We start from the raw sequence: 12,883 nt of genomic DNA, 5'->3' as shown, positions 1-12,883 counted from the left end.
AGAAATCCTATTTGTTGCAGTGATATTTCGAATGTGAACAAGTTGTGAAGTTCTAAGGCAAAGTAAAACATCATGGGGTAGGAAAAAAAGAGATTCTGAATCTACTGTGTCAATTTCTTTCCTTCCTGCCTTGAAAATTGCTTAGACTTATCACTAATAGATGCAATAATAGGACACTTTAAACTGTATGACAAATTCCTTGTAGGAATCACAAAAAGCCTATCAGAATTTCTGCACCTAAATTGGATCACATATTTAGAGGGATATTAAAAGAACTTTCTGGTCTAGAAAAGGAATCTGGCACCACATACCATTCTCTGGATTGGTTACCGTAGAAAGCTTCTCGTCCTTCTTGTCCTTGCTGTCTGGTGGGTCTGCTCCTTTGTCTGACTGTATCATGCTCCCTTCCCAAGCTTTCAGAAGGAATTCAGAGCTAGGGAGCAGATCAACAAACAGCACACAGCTCACTCAATCACACTGGCCCCGCAGCTCTTAGTACATACATAGGCACATATTTTCAACAGCATTTATTGAGCAAGTCAGGCACTGTGCTACGTACACACCAGGATCCACATCGGATAAAACAGTCTTGCCTTGTGGCACTTCCTCTCTAAATTATCCATCACCAGCTGTGTGCACAAGAAAACTACTATTTCATGAAACATTCCTTCTACTCCCCTTTCTTAAAACAAGTGACAAATAATGTCAGTTTGTTTATTTTCCACCTCTTTGCCTAGTTGATTTCACCATCATTCAGAGATCAGAAGAGCCTTCCCTGGCCTGACTCCATTCAGGTGCCCTCTTCCCTCTCATTGCCCGTATAGTTCTTCATGGCACTGATCACAGTTGCAAAAGTTATGGGTTACTGCTGAGGATACTCTTAGGGTTTACTTTATATATTGCTTTAAGTAGGTTTAGTTTCAAGAAACAGAAACCCCAAATAATAGTGGCTTAACAGAGTAGAAGTTTATATCTTGCTTATGTAAAAGTCCAGAGGCAGAGCAGCCCTGCTCCATGAAATTCTCAGAGAATAGGCTCCTTCCAGCTCACTGCTTTGCCCCCTTGGGGTGTGGTGGTGTTCTTATCTTCCTGTTCCAAGATGGTGGCTGGAGCTCCAGCCATCACCTCTACATTTCAGCCAAGCAGGATGGGGATTAAGAAAATGAGGGCAAAGGGGACATGCTCACTGCTCTTTGAGAAAGTTTGACAGAAGTTGCCCTACACAATGAGAAATCACCTCAGGCCCTGCAAATTTTCAAATGTCCCACTGAACTTTCATGTTGCTGGAAAAACAACAGCAACAACAACAAAAAAAAAACACCTTATAATTATCTGACCCCAGACCTCAACTTCTCTTTACATATGAACACAAAGTATTTTTGCACAGTTTTAACATACACTGAATTTTCTGGAATGCTGCTACCTTAATTGAGGAATGAATTTACTTCAGTTTGCTTGGACTTTATCAAGTTCACCATTTCAGAGAATCAGGTCATTAATGGTTAAGCTGCTCAAAGTATAACATGTCACTACAACACACCACCATCCAGCCATGGCTGTATCTGTCTGCATTGGAAGCTGCTGCGTCCCTGGTGGAGTTTCTTATAGGTGCAAACATGTGTTACTTCATTCTATCTTTTGGTATAGTGATATCCCATATTTACAAATCGAAATTTAGATATCTTATCAACTACATTTGTTTAATTTCTCTTTTTTATTATTACTAGGGCATTATATATATGGATTTTTTTGGGTAAGTTTTGTGTGTCTTAGTCTGGGTTCCTCCAGAATCAGACACAGAGCAAGGATTCTAGTGAGGTGATTTGCTTGGAAAGTGATCTAGAACACTAGTAGTGGAGTGAGGTATTAAGGCAGGGCAAGGGAAAAAATCCAGTAAAAAGTACATCAAGCAAGTAACTGCTCTGGGCCCTATGGAGCTTCATCCCATGGAGGAACAAGGGACAAGGGAGTGGGGATATTTATATAGCAACACTGCCAGACATGGGTTGAGGGCTTTCCCCAGAGAGCATTACTTCTGGTCCTTCCAGCCTGCTACATGTGTCCTTTCAGATAGAGAGTGTAGGTATAGAATGCACCAAAAGGGATATGCGTAGGGCACCGACAGCATTTGTCACAGGAGAATAATAAAGGATAAATCAGGATTTTTTAAAAAGGAGCATTTCATATTAGTTGTTAAAGACGGGTATGGTTTTTTGAATCTGATATGGTTGAAAACCACTGTCTAGAATCTAGACAGATTGTGGGGTTGAGTCAGGGAGGCTATCTAGAAAAAGATTCTTTTGTTGTCTCTAAATTCTATGGCAGTGAGAAGAGCAACACAGAAAGCTGTTATGAAATCTTAGACAACCTTCCCATACACATTCTTTTCCCGTCGCACTGAAGTATTCTAGTTTGCCAGATTCTGCCTAAACTTGACATCATAAGCTTCTGCTTTGCCCACCACCACCCACCCCACCCAGCCCCAACTGAGTCAGTTTACACCCTGCCTTTTTCCTGCATTCCAGTTTCTGAGACTCTATTGAATCATTTTGCACAGCAGTTGCATGTATGATTCATCTTCCTCCCTGGAGGGGAGCATTTCCAAGGTAGGGTTTGAAAAGGGAGATGGAGTGTCTGCCAGACAAAAGCCAGAGCAAACAGGCGAGTCTGACACCAAACCATCATATTCAGGCAACTTCTTAAAATGCTTCTCACAAACCGTGTTCTTGGTGAGGCAGTACGAATTAAACAATGATGCTATGTGCGCATCATAGGTGGACCACAGTTCTTCCATATTTAATGCCCAGATGACAGTGTGCCCAACCAGGCCTATCCATGCAGCAGATGGGGGCACTAGAGACTGTACGTTCCTGAGATGAAATTTTGAGAGAAATTTACAGATAGACTGTGGTTTCTATAACGAAGTCTAATTATTAAAGTAACTTCTAATCAATCTACCAACCCAGAGCTACAGAGATAACACATTCATATACTCTAAAAGGCTCATTTTGGCTAAAAGTTTCTCCGCCACTGAAGCACAAACAGTAATGTTCATCTCCACAACTTAGCTGAATTCTGAAAACAGTCATCCTCAGCTTCCTGTGACAAATTTGCTATGAGCTCAATTGTGTTCCCTCCAAATTCACGTGTTGAAGCCCTAACCCCGCAATGTGATGGTATTTGGAGATGGGACCTTCGGGAGGTAATTAGCTTTAGATGAGGTCATGATGGTGGGGCCCTCATGATGGCATTCGTGCCCTTATAAGAAGAGACACCATAGAGTTTCTTCTCTTAATCTCTCTGCCACATGAGGAACACAGCCAGAGGGAGGCTATCTTCAAGCCAGGAAGAGGGACCTCACCAGAACCCAACCAGGCTGGTACTGTGATCTCAGACTTCCAGCCTCCAGAACTGTGAGAAATAAATTTCTGTTGTTTTTAAGCTGCCCAGTCCCTGGTATTGGCCCAAGCTAAGCCAAAATTTCATAGAAGGAAACCTCAGAAAATGGTTTTTCCTCCTTCCAGGTGGCAAAGAAAACGGTTGCAATTTATCGTCCTCATAGTACTTATGCTTATCCTTCACGATTCCCTTATGCATTAACCTGTTCAGTGTCCGGCTCCCGTGTGGGCCAGGTCTGGAGAGCGGACACTTTGCTTGTCTGTTCACTGCTGAATCCTCAGAAGTAAAAGACTGACACCTCCCTAGGGAGCCCACGGATGGCTGGGACATCAGTCCTGAGACAGGAGCAGCTGGACTCGGGAGGCCTGTGCCTTCCTCTCCTCCTCAGCCTGGTTATATCGACTTCAACCTCCTTCCCCGTCAAACTTGGAAATCGGGGCTGACAGATCTTGGAGGCAATCAAATGCAACCTTCATTTTACAGATAAGGAATTTGACACTCAATGGGGTATTCAGTAGATTTCACAAGTAGTAAAATCAAAAGTTTTCCTCTTTTGTTTCCATATTTAGTCCTGAAACATGCTAGTCCCTGGCAAAAGTCTGTGGTGTTCCTTCCTTGCCTGCCTTTTCATGACTGTCAGTTGAGACTTAGCTATTTCTGCTGTCTTGAGAGTTCTTGATTGAGACTAAATAATAGTCAACCATATGCAATTCCGAACTGATTAAGTAACACAGGAAGTATGGCCAGTTCTTATCATTAACTTAGAAGCTGCATTAGTGTTACTGATACCTAAGGAATTTCTCCTAAGCATTACTTTAAAAATCAATATTTCTTAGAAGACTGCTAAAAAGCAGTATATAGGCACAGTGTTTCCAATTTGTAAGCATTTTTTATGTTTATGATAGATTATATGTAAAAGGTGACAGTGGTACGACAAAATGGTCAATAATCTTTGGTTTCCAAAACAAATCAATATTTCTATAAACTTAAAAATATAGTGATTACTGTTAAATGCCACACTCCTTACCCGTATGATACTCATTTTTCAAAACAATGCTTTCTACTAGACAAAGCATGAAAAGGCACTTGAACACTTGATGAGAAATGGCCTGTACAAAAATGGCTATAGCTTCCTCTGGGTCAAAACGCTATTGATCAGGACTAAGACAAATGCTCAGTTTTACTCAGTCTCCATGACAACTTATTATTCCATACTTAACAAATGGTTTCTCACAGCAAAACCTGCTCTTTCGAAATCACAGAATTCTCCATATAATTTGAGATACGATGAAACTAAAGCATTCAAATATTACCCAAAATTTTATTTTTAGCTCTTAAAAATTGACAGAAGGGCAGACATTTATAGATCTTTCTGGTAACTCGGGATCATTTGGCAGGGTCTCTTACCTGCAAGACTGCAAACATGCAATGCTGCTCCTATCCAGAGAAAAGCTTTAGCAGAAAATACCAGTGGGCTATTTGGTGCCAAAGTCACCTCACTGTTCTAGATAAAATCTCTGCACATCCTCTTTGATTTAATCCACAGAAGCCTAATCCAGCGTAACCACTAAATTACTCTTAAACCTCCCCCATCACAAATCTTCCTAAGAATTCCTTGCACTGAAAAGTCTAATTTATACCATTTCAAACCTTCACTTCGGTATTTTCTGATTGCCAGCACATAGTTAACACCAAAAAAGATGAATATTTTTGTTGACTATTTCAGGATAAGACACCCCACAATAAATTTTATTTTAATCTAATGAGAAACTGATACCTGAGAGTAAGCTGATCTATTAACCTTATTTTCTCACATTATGATGAGGAAACAAGGGAAGACTCTTCAGCCAATAATAATGAGACTTATAAAAGATCTCCTTCTGGAAGGTCCCCTACCAAGTTACTATTATGAACCTAACAGCCCATTCTCTATCTCAGATGGGAGCCACTTCCTTTTTGAAAATTTTATATTGCAGGGAGGTGTCAGTGGGAAGAACATTTGGAAGTAGAACGAGACAAAGGGTACGGCTGACAGCAAGGCAAAGGGTAAAGACCAAATGGCAACTGTTAAAGGTTTATCAGCCCTTTTATCCTAAATTAGACATATGGCATGCCTTTGTTCTCTGTTGTAGATGAAAACACAAGCTGGAAACGTGATACATTTGTGACTGTTTTAAGCACAGTGTATTTTATCAAAAGCACTTAATTTTATTAAACATTTTCATTTTCAACTCGCTTTTTTACTTTATGAACTTTTAATGCATAACCCAGCTATGAAATGACATCTCTGGCAGCTGTAGTAGGAAAGAGCACTGCAATTAGAGTAGGAAGTTCTGGAGTCCCAACTCTGACAGTGAGCCAATCACAGCCTCTCCTTGTCTACAAAATCAGTGGAGTTAATACCTTCCCCCACAGAGCTGTGGGCATTCACCATGCATGTGTAAGACCTAGTAAGCTGCTGACATGAGCGCTAGGTATTTTTATTTGCAGGCATTGGCCTGGTGACTTACAGGTTTTCCCCCCAAGGGAATTAAAATTTTATAGTTTTAATATGCTTTCTGAAAAGAATAAATACAGTATGAAGATTCAAGTATTGGGATAGCTGCTTCAAGACTCCAATAAAAGGATGAATTATGTTTCTCTTAGAATTGAGATAGCTTACTATCATTTGAGAACTTTTCAGTGGGTTTCACATTTTTCTCTGTCAATTTCCACAATTACCCCTGTCTCTTCCTCTAAAGGGATCAAAGACATTCAGTAAATTTGCCTTTAGAAGCCAAATGTGGAACTTGTGTGCTTATTCCAAAATCAGAACAATTCCTAATGGAAATGTAAAGTGTTTAACATAAACTAAACTTTTAAAAAAATTATTATTTTTGCTGTACGCGGTCCTCTGACTGTTGTGGCCTCTCCCGTTGCGGAGCACAGGCTCCAGACGCGCAGGCTCAGCGGCCATGGCTCACGGGCTCAGCTGCTCCGTGGCATGTGGGATCTTCCCGGACCGGGGCACGAACCCGTGTCCCCTGCATCGGCAGGTGGACTCTCAACCACTGCGCCACCAGGGAAGCCCCAACATAAACTAATCTTTAAGAGTCGGTCCCTTTCCAATAATGGGCAGGCACATCCTGGTAAACACTCCTTGAGAAGACATTACAACTGGTATACAATTAACTAATGCCTACCATTTCTAGCCAAAATTTTAAATCCTCCATTTTCCCTTCCTTGAATCTGTCTAGGAGGAGAAAAAATTTAACCTGTAACTATCAAAATATGTCTTTTATTCAAAGAAATAATAGTACCATTTCTTTTAAGTCCCTTGACCTCAGTTTATTAGGGTCAGAAAATTAATTTGTTTTTTGTCAGCAAAGGTGCTGTAAGTTTGTGTTTATTTTAAAGAGAGAGATCTCTAAAACCCCAGTGGGATCTCTGAGGCCGTACAAAGAGGCACAGATTACAATGCAGGCAACTCCCCTCCCCCCAAAAACTAAACCTGGACGTCTTTTTTTTTTTTTTTTTTGCGGTACACAGGCCTCTCACTGCCGTGGCCTCTCCCGTCGTAGAGCACAGGCTCCGGACGCGCAGGCCCAGCGGCCATGGCTCACGGGCCCAGCCGCTCCGCGGCACGCGGGATCCTCCCAGACCGGGGCACGAACCCGAGTCCCCTGCATCGGCAGGCGGACTCTTAACCACTGCGCCACCAGGGAAGCCCAACCTGGACGTCTTTTAAATTTTTAGTTTGCCCTGTGTCGTTTCTTTCGCAATCATAAACAACCTCATAAACATGAATGTCTTTTATTATGAAAATTGCTGTTACATTACAGCCAACATTCCAAAACATTATTTTACTAAACACTTGTCTTGATTATAAAGTAGAGCAGAAACCATGATCCTTTTCCAAAATCGATTAACATCTGTAGATATTAACACAAAGCAGGAGGAGGACACTCCGTACGCTCACCCTGGTGTGTAGGAGATGAGATGGCGAAGAGCACCTACGTAATCCAAAACAGCTACTAGTGTTACTTGTACAGTGTAAACCAAACACTTACAATAGGACATTAAAAAAAAAAAAAAAAAAGCAAAACGCTAAAGGGTTGAGGTGTCACAACACTTTTGAGATGGGAGAAGCCAAAGCGAGTTTCCTCTTTCTTCTCCTCTGTGAGTTCAGTGCAAGGTACAGGGAAGAACCACAACACCAGGTCAAGGATGGATGCAGTTCTTTGCTTCTGTATTTTCCAGTCTCTAGTTCTGCTTCAAAACACAGCCTGCATGCAAAAGCTCTTCAGGCTCTCATTCACAGGCCCCGGAATACAGCGTTTGCACGCGGATGAATGAGGTTCTGCAGCAGCTCGGAGTTAGTGTCTGAATTCCAGTGTATTCACTCTGTAGCATTGTAAGGAATCCAAGAACAAAATTCCTATGTTCTTTCTAGTCGGGAGGCAGAAGACTCCTATTTGGATGTGCTCCAGGTCTGGGGTCAGGGTATGGTAGAAGTAACTGCATAGAACCTCTCCCATCATGAATACCCTGGTGGGAAAGCTTAGAAAAAGTTAAAATTTCAGTTTAAAAGTTCCTCTTTTCCCTCCCTCAGCAAAGAAGCATGGTGCACACATGACTGCGAGGAATTTTGGAAGGCATAGTGTGGCTACTATAGTTTCAAGTACAATCTGCTTCTTGCAAAGGGGTCTGGGGTAACTGCAGGCAAACCGGAAACTCAAAAATATTCATCAACCTCTTTAATGTAAGAAGCTATACCGAGAATTTTTTCTCACAACTTCATGAGCTGGCATACTCTTTACTGTAGGAAGGGTCCTCTTTTTTCCAACAGCAGATGTATGACATTTGGGGAACTTAACACAGGCCAGGGACTGGTCTAATCTGATTTCTACCTCCTTTTCAATCCTCCCTTTAAACTATACAGTCTTTTATTCTGGGCTCAGAGCTCCGATCATTAGCAAGGCTCAGAGATAACCACCAAAATAATACAACGTCCTAATTTCAACACTGTTCTTTTTTGCCACTACAGGAAGATGCCAGATGGTGCTAAAACACTTTGAATAGATAATCCAGTTGTCAAGCTGTTATGCAGCCTAGTTAAGCTTCTCACGCTGGATCTGGTAGTAACATGCCTGAAAAAAAGTTCAAAACCATTTAAATTTTACTTTAAAAGAAATTACATAAATATAACAATGCACATGGGACTAAGAAAGGAAATCCTTTATTAACGCTGATAGCTCAACTAAACCAGTTGCTTCCATTTTTCCGTTTCCTTCCAGTCCCCCTACCCTATCCCATGTCTATTTTGCCAAGTTATAATGAGTAGAAATAAAATTTTGTAAAATTCCCTCTGATTCTAAAACAGACAAAAAATTTTTAACAAGCTGTATAATATTCTTCATTAAGCAGAAATACCTTAATTTGTGAAGCCACTATTGACTGGACATGTAGAATATGCTGATGATCGACGTAAGGTACACAAACAACTATAATCAGAATCACCTAGCATGTCTGATAAACACACAGGTTCAGATTAAGCATCATTCCAGACCTAGTGAGTCAGAATTTCCTGGAATGCATTTTTAAGAAGCATCTCCAAGTGATTCTGAAAGTATCCAGGTTTGAGAGTTCCACTACAAAGAACACCTCATCCAAATAATATACAGTGTATTCCATTCTTTAATTCCGTGGGATAAATCACTAGGAGTAGGACTACTCAAACTCTAGAAACATTTTTGATGTTGTTGATATAAATGTTAATAACAACTGTTTTCTAAAAGGGTGATTTACTCTTTATCAGCAATGTGGGACTAATTCTGATTTCACTATAACCCCACCAGCCCTGGGTATAATTTTATAACACTTTTGCTAATTTAGCAGGGACAAAATGGCACTTTCTTTAAATCTGCAGTGAGATTGAGTGGTTTCTTTTATATAAATATATTAATTCATTTCTTCCTTGGTGATATGTTTAGAGATGATCTTCATATAACATAAATACTAATAATGTAAGTCATTGGTAGCCAATATTTTCCCCAGTTGTCCCCTCCCTTTTCAGTTTATTTGCTATAAATGTTAATGATATTTAAGTTGAAAAGTTTAAACAATTAGCCCAAGCCAGAAACCTGACGTTAAATTCTAGTTTTTCTCATTTTAATTTGCCTGTCTTTTCTTCTGTCTCCCTTTTTGTATATTTAAACCTTACTAAGGCATCTGTAATTCGCTACGTGAGTGATTCCACCCTGATGCCACCCTCCCTCCAAAACTGCTAATAAGCTCTTCCAATACTTTGACCATTTATTATATAATTCTCTTTTCCAATTTTGTTTGATGTTTCCATTTTCATATGTCAAATTTTTATTATAATACTGCCTATATAGGAGCTATCCCTTCCACTAAGGTATTTGTCTATTCCTATGACAGTAACATACTATCTTAATTATTATAATTTCATAACATTTGATTAACTGACACAGTGGGTCTGTTCTGCCTTTCTTTTTTTCAGAAGTGTTTTTGCCATTTTCTATTTGTTATTCTTCCAATAAACTTCACAATGATTGTATCAAATTCCAAGAAAAATCAAGGCAGGGGAACTGAAATGACTTCCAACAATCCCTACAGAGCACCCAGATCAGAGAATCTCATTTGTAACCTACTGGTTACAATAAATGGGAAAGAAAGAAGATACGATTCATATTCGTTACATACCTACTGCCTTCTGTGTTTTACCTTAATTCCATTAAATAGCTCTACTGTTGAATGTTTTTTTGGACACTAAGAATTCTTTCTGTTTCCTTTTTAAAGTTACATTTATATAGATGGTCTACATTTATAAGGATTTGTAACAATTTGAATGATCAAGTTACAGGGAAGATTGGTTAATGAATAATTTGCTTTAGTATTTTGAGAATGATTCTACTTTAATATGTTATCATATTTTAAAATATTAACAGTATGTGCTCTAAAGGCACTTAATGTTTGCATTAAGGTTTTATATAAAAGGTTAATGATAGATTCATAATATGATAAGTGAAGGAGAGATTTTAACATAAAAAATATTAAATAATATCTATACTTTACCTTCAAAGTGGTGAACATTATACCCTGTTCCCCATGCTGAAGATATGGGTCCATGAGATCCTCGATGAGGTGTACTTCAGAGCCTAAATTCCTAATCCTGCCCAACAAGAAAAAGATATTGAGTTATTTCCATTTATATGTACATCCTACTTCTGAATCTATTTGAAAGGAAAAGAAAGAACAGCTCAAGAAAAAGGTAACACCGTCATGAAAAGGGTTAACAGAAATGGACTGTTTTTCCAGTGGGGGAGCATGTTCCTGTCATCAGCTCAGAAAAGCAAGGGGCAGACTTGTTAAAATAATGTCACTGATATTAAATAAAGTCAGAAGAGATTGGTCACCTGGCCCGTAGCACCACATATAAGAAAACAGGAAACAAATCATCCATGGACCACAAGAAGTCTTCCTGAAGTGATGCCAGGACACTCTGAGAGATCTCTTCAAAAGTCTGCTGGATGACTTTAAGTTTGTCTGATGGGGTAAATGTTGTGCTGTTGTTAAAAAGAAAATTAAAAAATAAAAATAAATGACGAAAAGATATCTTATGGTTTTCTTAATAGAGCCATTTGATGCTAATTGTTTGATACAAATATACCCTCTTAGGGCTCACGTGCCTTAAGTTGGATACATCAGGCAAAAGGAGTCACTGGAAGGGATGATCCCTGTAATCCTATGGTCCTTTGAGGAAAGAAGCCTCCAACTATCAATGGTTCACATGAAAGAATTCACTAAGTCATAGATCATCTCCTTTTACCCATGTGGAACCTTATTTTCCTAATACATGCTCTTCTCTGAGTAAGAAGTTTGGTTAATTTCCATTTGGCTAAAGATACGATTATGTAGATAAATTGCTGGGTAGGTTCTCCACCACTTTCGAAAATGCAAGGGACTTGTAGAACAAAAGGTAAATGTCTCAGAGTCTTTCTGATCTTCAGGCTGAGTTTGACACCATCTTGGGGGGTTGGGGGGTGGGGTTAGAGCTTAGGTAAAGATAAGATCTCATCAGTATCTTAATAGACTAACTGCTCCTTTGATTTATGTAATTTTCAACAAATTAGAGATTACCTGATCTGCTGTAGACATTCTACAGCTGAGGCAAAACAAGCATCTTTTGTGGTTGGCAAAACCTGCAAAAAAAGAATTTATAAAGGTCAAAGAGGAAAGCTGTCTTATGCAGCAACAAGAAACATAAATGATACCAATGGCAGAATGCAGATCTTCAGTGAATAACTCATGCTTGGGTATTATATTACCGAAGTAAAACAGAAACTGTTTTGCTATCTCGAATCCCCCCACACCAAATAAAAACATATTTGCTGAGGAAACTAAAATCCACTATACCTTTTTACTCTCTCCAAGGATTGACAAGGTCACTGGCCAAAATTTCCTAAAACGAAATCCATATATTGTTAATACAAGTTGTTCCTTATGGTAAATTAGTCCCCATAAAAACAGTTAATGACTAGATTGACTTCCCTGTCCTCATTTAAAGTAACTATTCCACAGTTCCTTCATTTTTACTATTAAACCATTCCACTGAAAAAAATCTACTTTCCAATTAAGGCTCATTCACTTTTTTCTGATAGCACAAATATATAACTATTGGGTGTTGGGGTGATCAGTTTTATCCTAACACTTCTAGAAAGTACAATCACTTAGTATTTCCTTGGACTAACAAGAAACAATGCCCTACAACAAAAAAGGGCACTTCTAAACTTTTACATGAGAAATTGTAGATGGGGAGGGAGGGAAGAGAAGAGAAAAGAAGGGAAAGAAGAACGCCAAAGACTGAATACAATTAATTCTCTGAAAATGTGAATATATGTATTTTGCTTTGAAGAACTGCAAAATATCAAGCAGGATAACTCAAATTATTTACTTATATTCAGAAGAATAATCACATTTCAAACTCATGTCTAAAAACTCTCAGAAATAAAGATTTTAAAACATCACTATTTTGCTGAAGACAGATATGCGATAGGTAAATAAACTGCAAATCATATATACAATTAGGTATCAAAGTACCAAATTCCCGATAATGCTGTTTGCATGTTGAGTTAAAACAATTAGGTTCCATTCATAATTACTGTACTGACCTCTGCACCCCGAGGAAGCCCAAAAGAGCAATGTCTGGCTGCTTATTTAGTCGGAGAACACATTCCCAGTAAACATCCTCCTCACGATCATTATCCAGGGCATAAAGCATGAACAGCGGTGGGTAGAGCCGAGGTAGGAGCACAGGAAGCAGTAACCCAGAACCTGTTACCACGTAACTACAAAATATTGGAGAGAGAGGGAGGAGCATTAATCTTAAAATTGAAAACAGAATCAAACATGGAGCTTTATCTTCTAGAACTTGAAAGTAAAGATGGGAATTTTTGAGTAAGGAAGCAGTTATATTCCTTCT

General features: G+C 39.1%; 2 protein-coding genes across 6 annotated transcripts in view; both read right to left on the bottom strand.

Annotated features, from left to right (window-relative positions):
* Positions 1-399, bottom strand: part of MPP4 (membrane palmitoylated protein 4) — a 37,812-nt gene extending 37,413 nt beyond the window's left edge. The window contains exon 1 of the mRNA XM_032637869.1: positions 312-399. Within this exon, the coding sequence (XP_032493760.1) occupies positions 312-399 (88 nt within the window). The remainder of the gene's footprint in view (positions 1-311) is intronic.
* A 6,776-nt stretch (positions 400-7,175) lies between these two features.
* ALS2 (alsin Rho guanine nucleotide exchange factor ALS2) overlaps positions 7,176-12,883 on the bottom strand; it is an 87,375-nt gene continuing 81,667 nt past the window's right edge. For 3 of the 5 annotated variants that reach the window (XM_032637745.1, XM_032637744.1, XM_032637746.1), the window contains exons 29-34: positions 12,573-12,749; positions 11,818-11,863; positions 11,542-11,603; positions 10,818-10,967; positions 10,477-10,573; positions 7,176-7,938 (exon numbers count right to left, since the gene is read on the bottom strand). In XM_032637745.1, coding sequence (XP_032493636.1) covers positions 7,828-7,938; positions 10,477-10,573; positions 10,818-10,967; positions 11,542-11,603; positions 11,818-11,863; positions 12,573-12,749 — 643 coding nt within the window. In that variant the 3' untranslated portion in view covers positions 7,176-7,827. Of the gene's footprint in view, positions 8,529-10,476; positions 10,574-10,817; positions 10,968-11,541; positions 11,604-11,817; positions 11,864-12,572; positions 12,750-12,883 lie in introns of all 5 variants that reach the window. The other 2 variants (XM_032637747.1, XM_032637748.1) reach the window with 1 other exon arrangement.

This window comes from Phocoena sinus, chromosome 7 (assembly GCF_008692025.1).
Source record: "Phocoena sinus isolate mPhoSin1 chromosome 7, mPhoSin1.pri, whole genome shotgun sequence".
Taxonomy (NCBI): Eukaryota; Metazoa; Chordata; class Mammalia; order Artiodactyla; family Phocoenidae; genus Phocoena; species Phocoena sinus.
This window is presented reverse-complemented; position numbering and strand designations above follow the sequence as displayed.